The sequence below is a fragment of the Alligator mississippiensis genome, chromosome 4 (genome assembly GCF_030867095.1).
Source record: "Alligator mississippiensis isolate rAllMis1 chromosome 4, rAllMis1, whole genome shotgun sequence".
NCBI lineage: Eukaryota > Metazoa > Chordata > Crocodylia > Alligatoridae > Alligator > Alligator mississippiensis.
In genome coordinates this window covers 101,635,155-101,654,124 of record NC_081827.1, presented here as the reverse complement: position 1 = coordinate 101,654,124, position 18,970 = coordinate 101,635,155, and the positions used below count along the sequence as shown (strand labels likewise).

Here is an 18,970-nt window from a genome sequence, read left to right as displayed (position 1 = left end):
GTGGGTTGCATGGGGCCCCCAGGCTCAGATTCCTTCCTCCAGCATCTGCTTTGTGCCCCCACTGCTGGTGCAGGAAGTAGAGCCCATGAAGTTGGTGGGGCAGTGGGGGAAGCTTACATGGAGGGGGAGCTACACAGCACACAGCCCTTGGCCACTTGGAAGTTGGACAGTCCTCATTGAAAGGAAAGGAGTAAACCCTATAATGTGACTCATTACACCACAGCCCTTTTTGGGCATAGACTGACTTGCCGTCCTCTAGCCACAAGCCCACTCCATTCTTGCCTAACCTGCTTCACTTGCAGTGTGCTGAGTAAAAATGTGCAGTTGTTGCCAATGGCCTGGTCTCTGGGATGTCCACAAAGGCAGGGTTTCTGATTGGTACTGAGCTCCCTCAGCTGTTGATGGAGCCTGGGTGTGCTTTGGGTTTGGGGGGGTTTGTGCTTGAACATAGATTCATAGATGTTAGGGTCAGAAGGGACCTCAATAGATCATCGAGTCCGACCCCCTGCATAAGCAGGAAAGAGTGCTGGGTCTAGATGACCCCGGCTAGATACTCATCTAACCTCCTCTTGAAGACCCCCAGGGTAGGGGAGAGCACCACCTCCCTTGGGAGCCTGTTCCAGACCTTGGCCACTCGAACTGTGAAGAAGTTCTTCCTAATGTCCAATCTAAATCTGCTCTCTGCTAGCTTGTGGCCATTATTTCTTGTAACCCCCGGGGGCGCCTTGGTGAATAAATACTCACCAATACCCTTCTGTGCCCCTGTGATGAACTTATAGGCAGCCACAAGGTCGCCTCTCAACCTTCTCTTGCGGAGGCTGAAAAGATCCAGTTTCTCTAGTCTCTCCTCGTAGGGCTTGGTCTGCAGGCCCTTAACCATACGAGTGGCCCTTCTCTGGACCCTCTCCAGGTTATCCGCATCCCTCTTGAATTGCGGCGCCCAGAATTGCACGCAGTACTCCAGCTGCAGTCTGACCAGCGCCCGATAGAGGGGAAGTATCACCTCCTTGGACCTATTCGTCATGCATCTGCTGATGCACGATAAAGTGCCATTGGCTTTTTTGATGGCTTCGTCACACTGCCGACTCATGTTCATCTTGGAGTCCATTAGGACTCCAAGATCCCTTTCCACTTCCGTGCCACCCAGCAGGTCATTCCCTAGGCTGTAGGTGTGCTGGACATTTTTCCTCCCTAGGTGCAGCACTTTGCATTTCTCCTTGTTGAACTGCATCCTGTTGTTTTCTGCCCGCTTGTCCAACCTGTCCAGATCAGCTTGCAGCTGTTCCCTGCCCTCCGGCGTGTCCACATCTCCCCATAGCTTTGTGTCATCTGCAAACTTGGACAGAGTACATTTCACTCCCTCGTCCAAGTCACTGATGAAGACATTAAAGAGTATCAGTCCAAGGACCGAACCCTGCGGGACCCCACTGCCCACACCCTTCCAGGTCGATACCGACCCATCCACCACGACTCTCTGGGTGCGACCCTCCAGCCAATTCGCCACCCACCGGACTGTGTAGTCATCCAAGTCGCAGCCTCTTAACTTGTTCACCAGTATGGGGTGGGATACCGTATCGAAGGTCTTCCTGAAGTCTAAGTATACGACATCCACCCCTCCTCCTGTGTCCAGGCGTTTCGTAACCTGGTCATAAAAAGAAACTAGATTGGTCAGGCACGATCTGCCTGCCACGAACCCGTGCTGATTTCCCCTCAGCATAATTTGTCCTGCCGGGCTCTCACAAATGTGAGCCTTGATAATTTTTTCAAAAACTTTGCCAAGGATGGAGGTGAGACTGACTGGCCTATAGTTGCCCGGGTCCTCCTTCCTCCCCTTCTTGAAAATGGGGACCATGTTAGCCCTTTTCCAGTCCTCCGGGACTTGGCCCATGTGCCACGAGCGTTCAAATATTCCCGCCAGTGGCTCTGCAATGATGTCGGCCATTGCCTTCAGCACCCTCGGATGGAGCTCATCCGGGCCTGCCGACTTAAAGGCATCCAGTTCTTCCAAGTGACTCTGCACCATCTCAGGGTCTACGCTTGGTAGTCTGGCACCTTGCTGCTGCCTCTCTACAACCCCAGTGAGAGACTTGTCGTGCCCCTCGCTTAGGAGCACTGAGGCAAAGAACTCGTTGAGGAGTTCAGCCTTGTCCCCCCTGTCTGTCACTAATTGTTTCTGCCCATTTAGCAGGGGTCCTATTCCTCCCTGGGCCTTCCTTTTACTCCCTATATATCTAAAAAACAATTTCTTGTTGTCTTTTACTTGGGTTGCCATCCTCAGCTCCATGGTAGCTTTGGCCCGCCTAACTGCCTCCCTACAAGCACGAGCAGAGGAGGTATATTCATCTTTGGTGATCTCTCCCTGTTTCCACTTTTTATGTGCTCCCCTTTTGGCCCTTAGGCTGCCCTGGATTTCTCTGGTCAGCCAGGGAAACCTCCTGGCCCCTTTTCCTCTTTTGCCTCGCTCGGGGATCGTCTTGCTTTGTGTCTTAAGGATCGTTTCCTTAAGGCACAGCCACCCTTCTTGGGCTTCCGTTTCTTTAAATCTCCTACTCTGCAGTGCGTCCTTGACTAATCCCCTGAGTTCATTGAAATCAGCTTTCCTAAAGTCTAGCACTTTCATCCTACTAGTTACTAGTTACATATGCACCCATGCACTGATTGGGAAACCAGGCTGGGTTCCAGCCTGTTCTGGACACACCAGGCAGAGAGTGCTCAGCACTAACCAGCTTAACCCTGGGCTCTGAATTGCTGTCATGTATGCAGAGGGCTATAACCCAAAAGCAGCCCCTGAGAAAGACTGGCACATGCAGGGTGCTGCATGGAGGTCACTCCTGATGCCAAATAGGGGGAGTTGGATGTGCAGCAGGGCTGTGTGGATAGAAGCAAGAGAGGGATTGAAGCACTGGAGCTAACAGCACCTGATCTTGTAATGAAACCTAATCTCCTGGTGCCTGTTCAATGCTTTCCCTTCCCCCACCATGTTGGACAGCCCTTGGGGGAGCTGGGCAGGCATGGAAGCGTATCTTCTCCAGCACAACCTGATCCTTCAGGAAAAGATACTTGTGATCTTTCCAGTCACATCTAATGAGGCATCTTCTATTTATTCCTCACCACCCACCATTAGCCTGCCCTGGCTGCCTCTCCAATTGCTTTTCTGCCAGCCAGCCTCTACACTCGCTGACCTAGACTTCTCGGCAACCCCTACATTCACTGCCTCGCCCTCTCTCTGAGCTGATCTACTCCCACATTGGTTTTGGACCTAGGACACCAGCAGGAAGCCCATGGTGTCCCCCTCTCTTTCCCATGGCTTGCAGCGCAAGAATACCTTGGTACAACAGTGCTGGAAGCAACTCAGGCCCTTCATTCCTTTCTTCCTCATCAGTGGCATGATAGCAGCACTCTATTTCATCCTCAACGCCATCATCCACAGCGGGCCCTTCACCGACGAAAACTTCTTTGAGAAGTTTGACCGCAGGTGGCCCAAGCCTCTGACCTCCAACAAGAGCAGCTCCATGTGACGTTCCATCAGTGCTGCGGGAGGGACACGGACGCAGCTTGAGGACTTACAGACATACTCTGAGGGGGACTGTTTTTCTGGTGCAAGGACTATCCTCCTTTGATTGAATGGTGACTGCAAACTCACAGCCTCTGCTTGAGAAGGAGCGTCCTAAAGGAGCAGAGAACTACGTGGTCTCTGTGCATGTGTATATATGTGAGGGAGAGGGATAGGACTTAGTGAGGGAAGGTAGCTGTTGAGAAGAGAGAGTATTGTGTTGGCACACTTGGAGATCGTGAAGCCAGAGGGATTCCTTTAGTTTAGATCATCTTGTCTGACCTGTGGTGCACAGGCCTGTGAATTTCAGCTTCTAGAGAAATTTTTGGGGTAAGTGATCTGCTTGTGTGAAGTTTTTAGAAATGTATCTGTAGGGAAGAGGGGGAAGACATGTGAAGGGGTCTGCCTAGGTGAAGGCTTGTTTGTATTTCTCTGTATTGCTGTGATCCCTCATGCAGCATTTGTAACCCTTTAGACAGCGTATGTCATTTTCCCCCTTTCTGTGCTCAGTCCACAGAGGACATCAGTCTATTATTACTCTTAACCTCTTGCTCAGGCTGTAAGGATCCATGCGCTTTGCTATGTAGGCAGACCCATTACGGTTGCGTTTCTAACCAGCAGGGGTTCGTAAACAAATGTGCGATCTAATGCTCTCAGCACTGTGGGGGAGGGTGTCTTCAGGGTCACAACAGGAGAGAAGTAATGCAGTTAGCAGCCCTGAATAGTTCTATCTAGGAACTCCATTGGGAGACCAGTCCTGCGCACCTCTCCTGCTGCTCATATGTTGGGTCTTTTTTACATGTCTCTCTCTTTCAGGGTGAAGTATGAAGATCCCCAGGCAACTGAAGGGCTCGCTGGAGCCCTGGATGCCCGGCAGCAGAGCACAGGAGCAGTAAGTGGCTCTGGGGCATTGCATATATCGCCAGTAATGGGTTCACCACCCTGCCCACTAACAGTGTCAGCTGTGAGGCTCTGTAAGCCTAGTCCTTAACTGTTTAAGAGGGTTGACCTCCAGCTAAGTCTGGCCTTGCTTTGGTACCTGAGGGGTTTGTTTCATTATGTCCCATTTTCCAATTCCCCTGAGAAGGTCAGTCAGGGCAGGCATACATTTCTTCTCCATCTCCCTCAGCATGTCCTTCTGAAGCTCTGGAAGGTCTGGAATTGACATGCTCTCTGCTAACAGGAGTCTCTGTAAGTCCACTGGAAATGTCATGGAGAGGAAGGATTATGGAGAATCCTCAAATCAAGTCCTCTGCCATCTGCATAGGAGAGATTCATGACCACATTGTCAAACGTCCCTCCTCTCTCTCTCCACCTGCCTTGTATCCGTTTCTACCTCTTCCCCCTCCCTCTTTGATAGCAGCTTTCAGTGCAGACTCTCTCTTGATTAGACGGAGACCAGTGTTTCCACCGATGGAACCCCAATCACTAACTGGATGGTACGGCAAGGAATGGTGAGGATGTGCCACAACCAGTGGAGAGCCGAGAGAGCTGGGGCTGTTGGGCAAGGGGGCAATACTGAGACAAATGTCTGAGGACACACAGACCAAATTGGTGTTCATGAAGGGCTCCTGCTCTGGGCTAGTGGTAGAGACAAATTGTAAAGAAGCCAGGCACTCTGCCCACCTTCTCTGTGCAACTAGTGTGAAATGTTTGCAGGGATTGGACCCAGAAACTCGAGATCCCAAATCCCAAATTTCTCCTTGAGCTGAGGGCCCAAGCTGGCTCAGGTGCAGAGGTCTGGGGCTCATTCCATGCAGATAGACTAACCCAAGCCAACAGTGAATGTGGTGGTGCCCCACGTTGAGATGTGGATGGTTGTCACCTTTGATGTTTGTTTAGGACAAGCTTCCCTTCTGAGTACACATGCAGCACACGTGTACCCTGTTTGGGATGGTGGTGTCCTCTTCAAATAGCTGGATGGCTCTAGCCTTCAAGCTAATAAGTCTAGTCTTTCAGCTCAAGCAGTAGAGCAGGGGTGAGCAAAATGCAGCCCAGGGGCCAGATGCAGCCTGCCAGACCATTCTGTCTGGCCTGCGGGCCGCCCCCCCCCCCCCCAATTAAGAAAATTAATATTTATCTGCCCCTGGCTGCCTGTCATGTGGCCCTCAATGGCTTGCCAAAATTCAGTAAGCAGCCCTCCGCCCAAAATAATTGCCCACCCTTGCAGTAGAGGCTCCTGCTTTTTGATGCGGAGGCCTCAGTTTGGTCCCTAAAAATGAGCTGCCTAAGGTGTGACTGTGCTCTCACAGGAGATCTCTTATGCTGCAGCTTCAGCAGGGCACCGCCCAAAGAGAGGTGTGGGCTGGTCTGGGTAGTCCCCATGTACTGTCCAGTGGCTTCTTTAAATATTTCCCTTGTGTGTCCTTGTCTGGGGCAAACCTTCTTAATCTTGCCCTTTGCCCCCAATCATGGTCATGCCCCAAGGGCTGCTTTTCCCAGAGGGATTTTATCTTGACCTGGAGAAATTGCAGCAGTTCAGGGACTATGACCAGGCTAAAGGAGTCTGCTCATGGGCAGAGAGAGGATGCTTTTTTTCTTGGCCTTGCCATTTTCCTCATGAAGAAGTCCCTGGATTTTTGCACACTAAGGGACAACATCTTTCAAGATATCTTCCCCTGCTTCTGCTTGCAGCTGTTGTGGCACCTCTCTCGCCTGGTGTTGGCGCTTGCTGTCAGGGACAGGGCTCTGGGGTTTCGGAGCGGCCTTAGGAAACTGAATATCCTAGCTGTTTAGAAGATTTCATCTCCCTTTTCATAATGGAACTGGCCAATGGTGAAAGCTCATTATTACAAATGATTTCCAAAAATGGGGAAGAGTCGTGTATCTCCACCCTCAAGGCAGAATGCATCTTTCTGTAGCATTTCCATAGGTTAGCTTAAGGTATGTCAGCTACTGCAGTTTGTCTGCCATTAGACCTGAGATTTCTTACCAGACCTTCCCTTCTTCCTCTCTGATCAAACATGGGCATTATGGTGACAAACCCATGACATCACAGTTGTTTCCAATGCTCTAGTCTTTAATATTCCACATGGGCCGATAATTTCACTGTGGAACAGAGGATGGAGACAATCTCTTGTTCTTTGGATATAAATCTACAGTAATAACAGAGGGAATGTGCCTACTATATTGTAGCTTTCTATTTAAGTAGCCTTACCCAAATCTCATCAAGTCAGAAAGCTGTCCTATTGGGCAGAGCAGTGCCAGGCAGGGTTCATTCATCTGTGTGGGCCAATCCCAATGCCACAGTGCCAGCCATGAAACCCCAGATACCTTTAAAGTCCTGTGCTTTGGGCATACCATGGTGCTGTCAGTGGGATGTGCTGTGACTGGGGCAGCTAGGAGGATGTAGGACTATGCTAAACACATAGCATGGGACAGAGCAGGAGGTCTTGCAGGACTTGGTTGGAGTAACATTCCTTCCACCTGTGCCTCAAACTTCTTTCTTCTGCCCCAGATCCCAGTCCCCCAGGCTGCTTTCATGGAGGACATTGAGCAGTGGCTCTCCACTGATGTGGTAAGTGAGGGGCAAAGCTGGGCTGCTTCTTGTAACTCTTCAGTTTCTTCTCAGGAAAAACAATGGGCTATCTCCTGTGGCCTCTATAGATGCTCAAATCTTAGGGATGCTGGGGATAACACCAAAAGACCATTGTAAGTGCAAGTAGGGCCGTGTTACTTGAGAAGTAGTTCCCCTCAATAGCCCTTCATCTGACCTTGCAACACTGACCATCCTGTGTTCCCTGTTTCCCTTCCACATTGCCACCACCCAGTTTCTCCCTTTTCCCAGCCCTTCTAAGCTGCTGCTCCACCTCCCCTTTTGTGGAGCCCAATTATGAAAACTTCAGCACATACTTAGCTCTTTGTGTGCGCATAGCCCATGTGAAGTCAGCTGTGGTGTGGTACTGGACTCCACTTTGCCTTCCAATGTGGGGGAGAGGACAGGTAACAGGGCTGGCACAGACTGAGCAGCATGACTGTGACACCGCTGTGAGGGAGCAAGTGAGTGCAGCCCAGGTCACCAAAGCTCTCATCATCCTGTAGAGAGGAAGGGGCTTGGAAGAACATCTTTGTTGTGATACAAAAGCAGAGGGTGATGGCCTGGGGGACCACTGTGACCAGGCCTGCCAGCTGGCTGAGAAGCTTTCAGGAAAATGTGATCAGGGTGTAGTGTTTTCACTCTCCTGTCATCACTGCCTGGTGTTTGTATTGGGTGGGTCACGGGGTTATCATTGGGGCTGGGCATCATTGTGTACATGCATATCCACACAGGGTGCCCTGTGTGTCTCTTCTCATCTGCCCTACTTCCCAGCATGGCTTTGTTCTTCCTCAGGGTGCTGAGCCAGAGGGTGCGAAGGGTGTCACTAGTGAAGGTAAGGGCCACCAGGTCTTTTCCTTCTTTTTTTCCTGGAGCTGTTCTGTCAACAGCTTAGTCTTCCTACCCCCTTGCTAATTATCTTTCTCTCTCCCTCTCTTCCCCCCACCGCCCCAGAATTTGACAAGTTCCTAGAAGAGCGAGCAAAGGCAGCGGACCAGCTGCCCACACTCCCCAGCCCTTCAGGAGGGATGCCCACGCCCCCCGCCACCTCCAATCCTCATCGGAAGCGGGAGAAGGAAGATGATGCCATGTTTGCCTTATGAACCCTACAGACTGGTGTGCTGGAGCAAGAGGCCATGCGTGCTGTTCTGCTCTCTTCCTGCCAGGGGCTGGGAGAGGAAGGGCCCTGCCCCCTTATTTCCCCCCGCTCCCCACCTCTTCCCATTTTTAGGCTGCTTTGGGGTTAAGTTGAACATTGTCATATTCAGGGATGTAACAGAGCAGACTTGTGGTGGGGAGTTTGCAACGCTGCTAGTCACACTGCCTGATGAATTGTGGGAGTACTGGGGTTGTTGCTGTGTGATGAGAGCAAGCAGAAGAATTTCCCTGTCCCCTCCACGCCCCCCAAATGAAATCACTGTAAACCCACCCTGAGAGTGGCTGCCACCCTCCATCCTCCCCTTGACAGGCTGCGTTTTCCACCGAAAGCTGGGGCCTCCACTCTCAGGGGCTGACTTTTTGCCCATTTTCTACAGAAATAGGAAAGCAAGTGTGGTGCAGATGTTGGGGTGGGAAGAAGTGGGGGAGGGCACGGACAGTAATGGTCTGTTACTCTGTGTCCTGTTGCACAAGTGCACACTATCTGCAACATCGTCCTCTCCCCTCTTGCCCCATCCCTCTACAGCTCTTTGCCTCCAGCATCCTATTCATCATGGGTCATATGGTTTTGCTGCACATAATCCAGGTACCCAATCTCATGGCTGGGGATGAGACTGCAAATGGTACTGAATCCAAGGGGTGGAGGGGCTGCATGCAGCTCCGCCTTTATAAGGAGGTGGTGGGGAAGGGGCAGGGCCTTCAGCAAACTCTTGAAATGATCTTTGATTATGACTCTGGATTCAACCTGTGCCTTTTAACTCAGTTTTACCTCTCTTCTATTATGGGATGGGGAAAGTGAGTCTCCAGCCAGCTTTACACTACAAGACCCCTGCCAGCAAGGCTTTGTAAGTCAGGGGAGTGATGGGGTGTGATCCCTGACTGACACAACAGTGCTGACAGGGCAAAGGCAAGCATGCCTGCAAAACTGCACACTTCCCAGGTTGACTTGTTCAGCTCCCTAGAAGTGGTTTACCAAGGGCAGAACAAGATTCAGCTTTGCTGGGATATCTGGGACTGTGCTTGAAGCACTTAGCCAGGGTAGCATACTCCTGTTCCTATACTGGCAAACTGCTCCTGCTGTAGGCGTAGCCTTAAGGGAGGGAACATTGAGGAGAGATAATACTTCAAACAAACTGTGCCTTATCCAGAGGTGGCGGGTGAGGGGTGCTCCGGGCCTAGAACTAATGCTGGTTATTCAGTGTAATTTGGGAGATTTGCCTTTTGTATTGCACATTAAACAAGCAAAGTTTGACCCCCTGGGAGAGTGTGTGCTCTCTGTGAAGTTACGGCAGGCGGGGAAGGCAGCTGGGGAGCTGTGCTGCTAAGCAAGAGAGGCACCTGGCTACAGTGTTGGAGAGGAAAGAGAAGGGGATGTGCTGCTGCTAAGAACAGGCACTTCCTCAGGTGGGGTGGGTAAAGGGTGAGTAGACACTGGCTGAACCTCCTTTTTGCAGTTCCCAGCAAGATGTCTTCAGCCCAGCTAGGAATGTCACGGGAAGGCAACCACTCTCCAACCTCCTTTGGCTTGTGAGAGCTGATCAGACATCAGCTACCACAATCTCTTGGTCCTTTTAAAGACTGACAGAGAAACAGTTCCTGTTAAGATGCAGTTTGTTCCCCTGTCTTGCTGCTTACTACAAGGTGCTATCTGGGTGGGGGTGGTGATGCCTGGATTACTGAAAGGGCCCTTTTCTGTCTGCCTGAGAGGAAAGTGTAAAATCAGTTTCCCCGTGCACTGAATTCTCAGCTGCAGGTCAGGCAGGGGGCACAGAGAGAACAAGCTAGGATCAAGGTAGCTTCTCCTTTCCTTGGCAAACTAATTGGGCTTGGGGCTTATGAGGTGGCCCCTTCATGTTTCCAAGGCAAAGTGGGCACCCAATTGATTTTCTCCTTGATACGGGCTGGCCTCTGAACCAGGATTCCCCATTCCAATAACCGTAGTGGTGGTGTGCACTACCTTTTAGTTGCCTGAAGGAGGAGGGAAGAAAGATGCAGCGAAGAGAGGATGGGAGAAAAACCCCTTCCCCACTATCTGCTTCAGAGCAGGACTGGATCTAAAGCATCAGGATACACTGCAGGTTCCACCTCATTCTTTTCTGAACATACTTTCATCTCTGATCTTTCTTATGTCCATTAGTTTGAGGCAGGCTCTGCAGAAAAATGGAGAAGGATTAACAGTCATGCTCTGTTCCAACCTCACCTCGTTCCCTCCCAACATGTTAGCAGCTGGCGTGTTTTTAAACCTCCTTCCCAGTGTCTCATCATCCTGAAGCCAAGAGAAGGCTTATTTCTTGTGTTCGACTCCCAAGACATTTCTCCTTCTCATGCTATCCCTGAGCTGGGACATGTATCCTCACTGCTAAATCATACACCACTTACCCAGGTCATTGTAAGAGTTAATCAGAAAAGTCTAAAAAGTATTTTGTTGCAGAAGAGCAACAGGTGAGTAGATGTGTCCACTCTTGATTACTGGAGGGCTTGCAGGTAGTAGAGCAAAGAATCACAGGGTCAGAATGGGCCTTGAAGGCCATCCAGTCCAAACCCAAAGCTGTTTTAACTACAGATTTTTGTTACATCTCCATTTTCACACACTCGGGACCTTACTTTACAGTTAGGGCTGCCAGGCTCTGAAATGGGCTCCCAAGTGAGGTGGTGCTCTCTCCTACCTTGGGGGTCTTCAAGAGGAGGCTAGACAGATATTTGGCTGTGATATGACCCCAGCACTCATTCCTGCCCAGGGCAGGGGGTTGGGCCTGATTATCTGTTTAGGTCCCTTCCAACCCTAAGCACTATGATACTGTGACCTGCTGTTCTCCCTTTGGGTCTGAAGTGAGATAGCATTGCAGGACAGCAAATGATGCAGGTGACTGTTTTTTAATTAAAAGAACCCCATTTCCAGCCTCTACTGAAACCCCTTTTTAAAGGAACCACAAAACCAGCTGTCACAGGATCTAATGCCCTTTCTGGTGGGTGGGTGTGTTGGGAGGGGGGGTGGAGCTCTTCATTGGGACTCCCTAGAAAGAAGCAGCCACACCAGGGCTGGCTTCAAGGGGGTCCTCTCAGCTGAAGGAGATCAAATAAGGCTTCTTGGAGAGTCCTAAGGAAGAGCTCCCTTTCTCCATGCCATCTCTGGGGTAGAGATGGAAAAAGGAAGAAAAGCAGTATGACCAAAGCATTCTTGTACTCAGTTTTTCTGGGCTGGGAAAGGTGTTTGTTCCCAAAAGCTTGCAAAAAAAAATTTTCCAACTATTTGAGCTGGTCTAATAAAATATACCAGATTTACCCAAAGAACCTTGTCTGTCTCTTTCTAGGATGTTTTTGGGTGTGAAGCTAGTGCTTGTGAAAGATGCCAGCCTATTAGAGGACAGGGATAGATGAGTAGAAATCCTGACCAATGTGACACTGAAATATCCCAAGATTGCTGCAGCCATGCTCTTAAATATTTATTCCTGACTCAAAGGGGAGGAAGGGTGGCATTCTGACCCATGTGGGATGGAGGGAGGCGGGAATGGAAAATGGTACATGCTGTGGATAAAAGAAAGATGGCAAACAATTTGGATATACAACTTTGGTCTGAAAGAAGGGTTGCTCTCACACTGGACCCAAAGAATAGACTTGGCAAATCGGAGTGCTGTGCCTGCCAGAGCTCGATGTGGAAGATGTCCTAGTAAGCCTGTGTGTAAGCTGTTTATTGTTTTATTATATTTTTTTCTGTCATACTTTTGTTCTAAATAAATATTACTGTGTTTGTGGAAGTTGGCTCATCACTCTCATGTCCCTGAGGAAGGATAGCTCTGGAAATGTTGAACTACACTTGGATCCACTAAAGAAGCTGTAGCAAGGAGTCAGTAGCCTAAAGCCCCAGTCTGGAGGGAGGGGAATGCAGGTCATCTCTCTGAGAGAGGTTAATACCAGTGTCCTGGGATTTAAATAAGTATGCTTAAGGCAACTGCAAAAAGAGTTGCATTTAGCCCCCAGACTCTGCCAGAGCCCACTGAAGCGGTACAAGGCACATTTGCTCAAGCACCAGTGGCAACCCAGAACTCAAAGAGCAGGTCACAGCCCTGGGAAGTGAAGGCATCTGTTTGCTGAGAAAACACTTGCAGTATGGGCATTGGAAGTGCCAGCTTCCCCCCACCGCCACCGCCACTGCCCCACCAATGGAACGTAACTCTCAGCTGGGTCCCCTTGTGAGCTGCAAGTGTCATTCTCTCTGGGGCCATTCATTCATTCCTTGGCTTTTCTGGTGAAACTACCAAATGAGAGCGCCAACTGAGAAGCACAAGCAGAAATTGTTTATGATGAGGGCACATGCCCCCTAGGAACTGAACTAATACCATCTTACTAACTTACTATGGGTGAACAGATGGCAATAACATTTGAATTCAGCCAACTGGAGTTGATTTGAAGCGGTGACCTACAAGTGAAAGGTTTGATATCCCATTTCCCATCTCTTGAGCTATGGCAATGGGTTGGCTTTTATTTTTGTTTTTCCCCTCTCAACAGCATTTTGTTGGTTTAATGTGTGACTTGAAAAATGAATGTGGAGTAGATAAGGTCACAGATTTTCCTACTGTTCCTAATTGCAAATCTCATTATGTTCACAGTAGAAAAAGAACTAAAGAAGATGTGGGTACTTCCGGGTAGCGTAAAATGTTATTTTGCTGCAGGTTAATTCAGAAATGTCATTGAATTTGAGCAGGATTTTACCAAGTCTCTTGCTCCTCACAATTCTGAAGCCATCCTTAAAATCACTTAAAGCAGGTGATTCTTGCATCATGGGCATGACAAAAATGCAAACAAATTGAACATTCCCCTAAGTTCATAAAAAAAATGAACAGGCATTCTCTAATGCTGATCTCTCTTAAGATAACTTTGGCCATACCTGTGCTGTAAATGTATTGTTCCCAGTGGCAGTGCCTTCAAGCAAAAGATGCTTCTCTGAGTATGCTGCCTCTTTAACCAGGAGCTAGGTAGTCTCAGCTGCACAGCTCCAATTAGCTTGAAGTCAGGCTAATTGACAGAGCCATTTAACAAAGCCAATTAGCCCATCTTAGGCAGTGTACAGGACCAGCTACACTACTTATGGGTTAGGAAAAAGTCTGCATAAGGTAAGATTCAGGGACAGACACTAAAGACAGTACATTTATGGTATAATAAAATAAAAGCCTTTATGTTATACAAGAAGCAGACAAGGCAAATGTGATATCTTTTATTAGACCCATTAAATAGTTGGAAAAACTGTTCTTTGCAAGCTTCCAGGCACAAACACCCTTCTTCAGGCAGAGGGAGAGTTTTGTGTTCTGGTTGGAATAGAAGCCAATATTATACAAAGCGGCCACTAGAGGTCAGCAGTGACCTATTGGCCTGAATACCAGCTGCAAAAGATCAAATTTAAAAAGCCTAACATTGTTTATTGCTGATGTCCTGATTATCAGGCTAGCCAAACTTAGAAAAACTAGCAATTGAGTACAAAGACTTCCTACACTCTTGCTATTGCACTGTAACCATAGGCTGACTACTCTAGCATATACACACACCAGTGTTTGACTAACTTGCAAGGTCCAGGTCAAATATCATTCAACTAGGAGGCTAACAGGCATGGACTGTTTACAGGGGACCTAAACTTTACTTGCATTTCTTGAATTGTAGTGTGCAGAGCAGGTTCCATTCTGCTTAACGTTCACAAGATGTTTAATGGCGTTGTATGTACAGTTTGTACGTACAGACTGTGCGTACAGTTACAACTATCAGAATCACATTCTTAGAGGCAATGAAACTTATGCTCTTATATCTGATGTTAAAATCCAATAACTTTGGAGCTCTTTTTGAGGACTCTTAACTAAAAATGCCTCCAGTTTCCTAATGATATAACCCTGACGATCAATAAAAAGTGTCCCCTTCTTTGCATACTAAGACATCTACCTCTGTCTGTTCCATATGACTTTCATGAGGTGAACCGTTCAAATATCTTTCTAACATCTCTCTTTATTTTGAATACAAGCTTCTTTTTCACCAAATCAAATTTAAAACTAGTTCTGGTTCCCTTTAGATGATTCCTGCAATGCAATAGCCCATGTGTTATATAACTGATGTCCTGTTGTCCAAAAATAAAATGCTGGTACATTTGATTGACTTCTACCTCTCTTGCCCCTTGCTGGGTCATATATTGTAAAGAACTTGGCCATTCTGAAGTGACAACTGAACTTGATCTCCTCCTAGGTTATTGGTTTTGTAAGGTTGTGCCATGGGTCATTTTAATCAGCGCTTAACTTGGGTTTTCAGAAGGGACTTGCATTTAACCTCTGACCTTGCTGACACAGGGAATTAACTCCATGGGAGCACCTGGGCCTGTTCTGCAAGTGAAATTAGTGGGAACTGAAAGATAAATTATGAACAGAATTGTTGGTTTCCCACGCTTTACTTGCTTCTGCTGACTATGCCCATTCCTTAGCTGGGGATCTCTACTAGTCCAGATAAAAATGCAAGTAAAAGCACAGGGCAGAAGAGAATAGGGGCCCTGCAATCAAGCATGACAGTACATTTCTGCAGGACCCATCGCGCACTTGAGGAGCGCACCCCTAGGAAATGACTGGGCAGACTGTTCCACGGAAGTAGCCAGCCACCAGTAACTCTTCAGTGTCAGGGGAGCTACTAGCAAAGAGTGCACTTAGCCCTATTTCCTATAGGGCCTGTTACACTGTGCTGCCACAAGAGGCACTGCATGGCTGTCTTTTAAGGTCAATGGCACCAAAGCTGGGAAAATAGACGTGTAATGCCATCAACCAGTGATGGCTGACATACCTCTCTATCTGCCAAAAGTACAAGTATGGGATGCCCTGTGTGTTGAAGACTCAGAAATGGGGACAGAAAAATATTGTAATGAATTGGCTGGCTCCCTACTGGGCAATGCGTTAAGACCTTCTCCCCATGCATTTTTCAGTCAGCAAAGGTATTTCCAAGCAACAGTGTTGCCAACATAGTTATTTCATTCTTCCATCTAGACACTTTTAGGAGTTCCTAATGACAAAATGTGTATGCTAAGTTTCCTGTACTGGTTAAGCATGTATAATACTTGATAAAGTATTCTGCAACATTTTTTTAATGACTTTGCAAGGTCTCCCTAGCAACACCTAGCAGTTTAGTGAGCTATTTTTTTCTTGCTTTTAGAGGTTGGACACCCCATTAATTGTCTCACTGTCATTCTACTATAGGGCACAAGGGGCTTGGTTTAGGAGGGGACCAGAAGCCTGGGAGCTGGCTCTGGAGAGAAGGCCAGGCAGCTTGTGGGGTAAGGACTGAACAGTTCAAAGCTGAGCTTGAATATAGGCTGTTGCTAGCAGACAAACAGATCGTCAGGAGCAGCTTCTAAAAGAGGATAAATGTTAAAAGGGTAGGGGTGGGAGTATAAGAGGTAACTGGATCTTGAGTTTGCTTTAAAGAAACCATTGACTTCAGTCCATTGATTAGACTGTTAGGTATTATATTGTCATGACTTGGCAAATGTAAAGGGGGAATAACAATTTTATGGGGTCAGGATTCCCATGCCAGTGCTTCCTCCTTTCTAGCTGCAATTTGCCTTACAAAGTTTTGCAAACAGGAGGTAACTGAATCAGTCAGCAGATTGCTAGGTTGGTAAGATTCACTTCCTTGTTCCTGACTCCTGGGTCATTTGGAGTCACCAAAGCAAAAATAGAAGAAATAGGAGAAAAAGCATGTTTCGGTGCCGAAGAGCTTCCTGTGCCATTTGTCTTTGGAAGCTGTTTTGTAGGGTTATTTTTTCCATTTCTTCTTTCTTTCTGGGTCTTAAAGTTCCTTCTCTCCCAGTCTGAGAGTCCAGCTCTTCACAGCCTGATTTTTCAGAAATGCTGGGAATCCACAAATGCCACTAAAAAGCACTAAGGCCTTACTGGGGTTTTGTACCTATGATAATCAGGCTGTTGGTCTCTCATAGAAGCCCATGTTAATGCTGGTTTCAGCTACAGACAGTTTTCTCCTACTTTTATTTTTCTTGCTTTTCTGTAGGAACTCAGCAGGCCTGCTGATGGTGCGATTTCTTGGACAAACATTTCTTGAGGACATAAAAGACGCGTTTTTTCTGTCTAAAGGGTCATAACAGGTAGCACTTCCTCTGCTTTTTGCCTTGTTGTAAGGAAAACTTAGTTGGTAATAGAGGTTTTGCGGACAAATTCTTTGAGTGGCCATGTGATCCTTTCCTGTATGCTCATTTACTAGCTTTGCTCTGAAAAAGCCCATTTTGTTGATTGACAAGACCCATGCACAGAAGTGCTGAGTGGAGTGGGAGGACAGTATGTTGCTGTGGGTTTAGGATGGTGTCCTTACAGAGCTCCTTTTCTTGGATACTGCACTCAAGAGGCCTACAAGAATAAAGTACCTTGCTCATTTCAATGAGAGTTGGGCAGCTTGTTCCTCTCGGTTCCTTTGAAAATTCCAGCCAAGTTTAACCAAGTCAGAGCCTTTGACAATGGCTGACCCAGAGTTTCATGCCTCCTTCAGAGGAGAGAGCTCTCTGCTTCAGAGTGTGTGCCTTGCTTATTCCTTGCTTCTGAGGCAGAGATATTAGTTAAGCAGTGGGTCAAAAAGGTCAAAGGTCCACCCCAAATCAAGGAGCCCATCAGGCTAGAGTGACTAAAGGTGCATGATTTTCTGTAACCAATAGTGCATAGGAGAGTGATGCAGCCAGCCTCACAACCAGCTCCTATGCCAACCAGGGACAGTCTTCAGCCTGAATGCAGAACAAGGTTCAAACTCACACCTCCAGAGCCATAACAAGGTGCCTTAATGTATTTTTCCACTACACTTGTTGGTAATAGATAAGAGCCTCTAACACAGGGCCCTGACAGAGAGGTCACCCATTTTCTCAGAATAGGCTGAAAGCATCCGATACCTTCCAGGTCTTCTGGGCCTCCTGCTTTTTGAATCTCTTTACTTTGAACCCCAGACCATGTTTTCAGTGATGGTGGTAGTTGTTAATTATTGGTGTTACTGTAGTACATGGGAGCCTTTATTATGACCTAGGACCCCACTATACAAAGGTAGACCTTGGCCAAAGATAAGGATAAAACAAGTGAAATTAGATAGATACAAAATCCATGGGAGGCAACTCTCAGGTTTGCAGGGGAGGAAGAGCTTTAGCTGCTCCAGTTCATATGACCTAGTTTCCAGGAATGCCATTGTTCCAAAGGTCTCATGTCTCCTTTAAGTATAAAGTAGTGGTCACATGCACACTGTGGTAGTGCCAGCCTGCTAAGGCCCTGAGCTTCACCTCCAAATGACATAGAAACTGCAGTCTGTAGGTGCACTTATCTCTAGGTTCATAAGCAAATGACAGGAGTAGGCGATTCACAGCCTAGTGCATGCTCTTGCTCTTCCAGTGGCATGAGAAACCTTAGATCAGTCCATCTTTCCCCTGCCAATGCAGGATCATTCCTTAAAACAATGTTTTAGTGCTTTATACAGACTAGTTTTAGAAGTCAAATGGAAGGGGCCTTCCCTCCAGAGACGCTTCCTTGGCCAAAGACATTCCCAATCTCCCGGATGTTTTTTCCCTATGTATTTACATTTTCCTTTTCTTATTATCTGCCTGTTCAAAATTATGTTCACTTCCTACATAAGATTTAGGTATTTATTGGAATTAATGATTCAAAAGCAATTGTAAATTGCTTATTGTCATGCCCTCAGATCAATGCTAGGCCAAGCTAGTCATGTTTATCTCCATCCAGTCTTCTATTTGAGACAACCCTTTCAACTCCTGCTTCATGCCAGCACCAGTCTCTGAGCTCCCTTCAGTTTCTAGAAAGTCCTGTAGAGACTGATCCTTCTGGGATGTTGCAAAACAGCAAGAGTGTCATTATGAAGGAGGGCAAGACCACAGTTGATCTAGCCACTGTGGACATTGAAACACTGGCAACTATGGAGCGGCAGGTCCCCATCAAGATTTTCAGCTGTTCTGAAGACTCCCTAAACATGGTGTGCCAATCCTAAGAGTAACTGGGAACAACGGCCACAAACTGATGGAGAGCAGATTCAGGTTAGTCATCAGGAAAAACTTCTTTAAGGTAAGGGTTGCCAGAATCTGGAATGGGCTTCCAAGGGAGGTGGTGCTCTCCCCGACCTTGGGGGTCTTTAAGAGGAGGCTAGACATGCCTCTGGCTGGTGTCATCTAAACCCAGTGCTCTTTCCTGCTCAGGGCAGGAGGTCAGACTCCATGATCTACTGACGTCCCTTCTGACCCAAACATCTATGAATCTATAAAAAATGTTCACAGGAAAGATGGAAACAGTTGTCTAGATCAGTGGTTCTCAACTTTTTTTGTACCAGGACCCATTTGTAAACATCAATGGCCAGTCCCGACCCAGTGCCCTTCACTCCTGACCCACTGCCTCCTGCACCCAAGCCCCAGCCCCCAGTGTGTGGAGCATGGGGGGGACCCAAACAGCCCCTTGTAGGCTGGAAGTCTGCCAGCCTGCAAGGGAAAAGCCGCAATTTCTCACTTTTTTCTCCTGTTAAAGGAGAATCCAGTTTTCAAGTTTGTTCACGACCCTTTCATATGGTCTTGCAACTCACTTTGGGTCAGGACCCAAGGGTTGAGATACGCTGGTCTAGATGATGCTAGTTAATCCTTTCAACAGCCTCCAACACCATATGCTTGTCTTTCTGTTTTGCTGATTCACAGCAACTTAAGTTGATCAATCCTTATGGCT

At 47.8% G+C, this 18,970-nt stretch overlaps 1 protein-coding gene across 2 annotated transcripts in view; it reads left to right on the top strand.

Moving 5' to 3' along the window:
- The window catches only part of TOM1 (target of myb1 membrane trafficking protein), a 30,519-nt gene extending 18,518 nt beyond the window's left edge, over window positions 1-12,001 (top strand). Inside the window, exons 12-16 of one of the 2 annotated variants that reach the window (XM_006261897.4) lie at window positions 4,370-4,445; window positions 4,945-5,007; window positions 7,011-7,070; window positions 7,884-7,923; window positions 8,043-12,001. In XM_006261897.4, the coding sequence (XP_006261959.1) occupies window positions 4,370-4,445; window positions 4,945-5,007; window positions 7,011-7,070; window positions 7,884-7,923; window positions 8,043-8,191 (388 nt within the window). In that variant the 3' untranslated portion in view covers window positions 8,192-12,001. The remainder of the gene's footprint in view (window positions 1-4,369; window positions 4,446-4,944; window positions 5,008-7,010; window positions 7,071-7,883; window positions 7,924-8,042) is intronic. The other variant, XM_006261898.4, reaches the window with a different exon arrangement.
- Window positions 12,002-18,970: the final 6,969 nt, after the last annotated feature.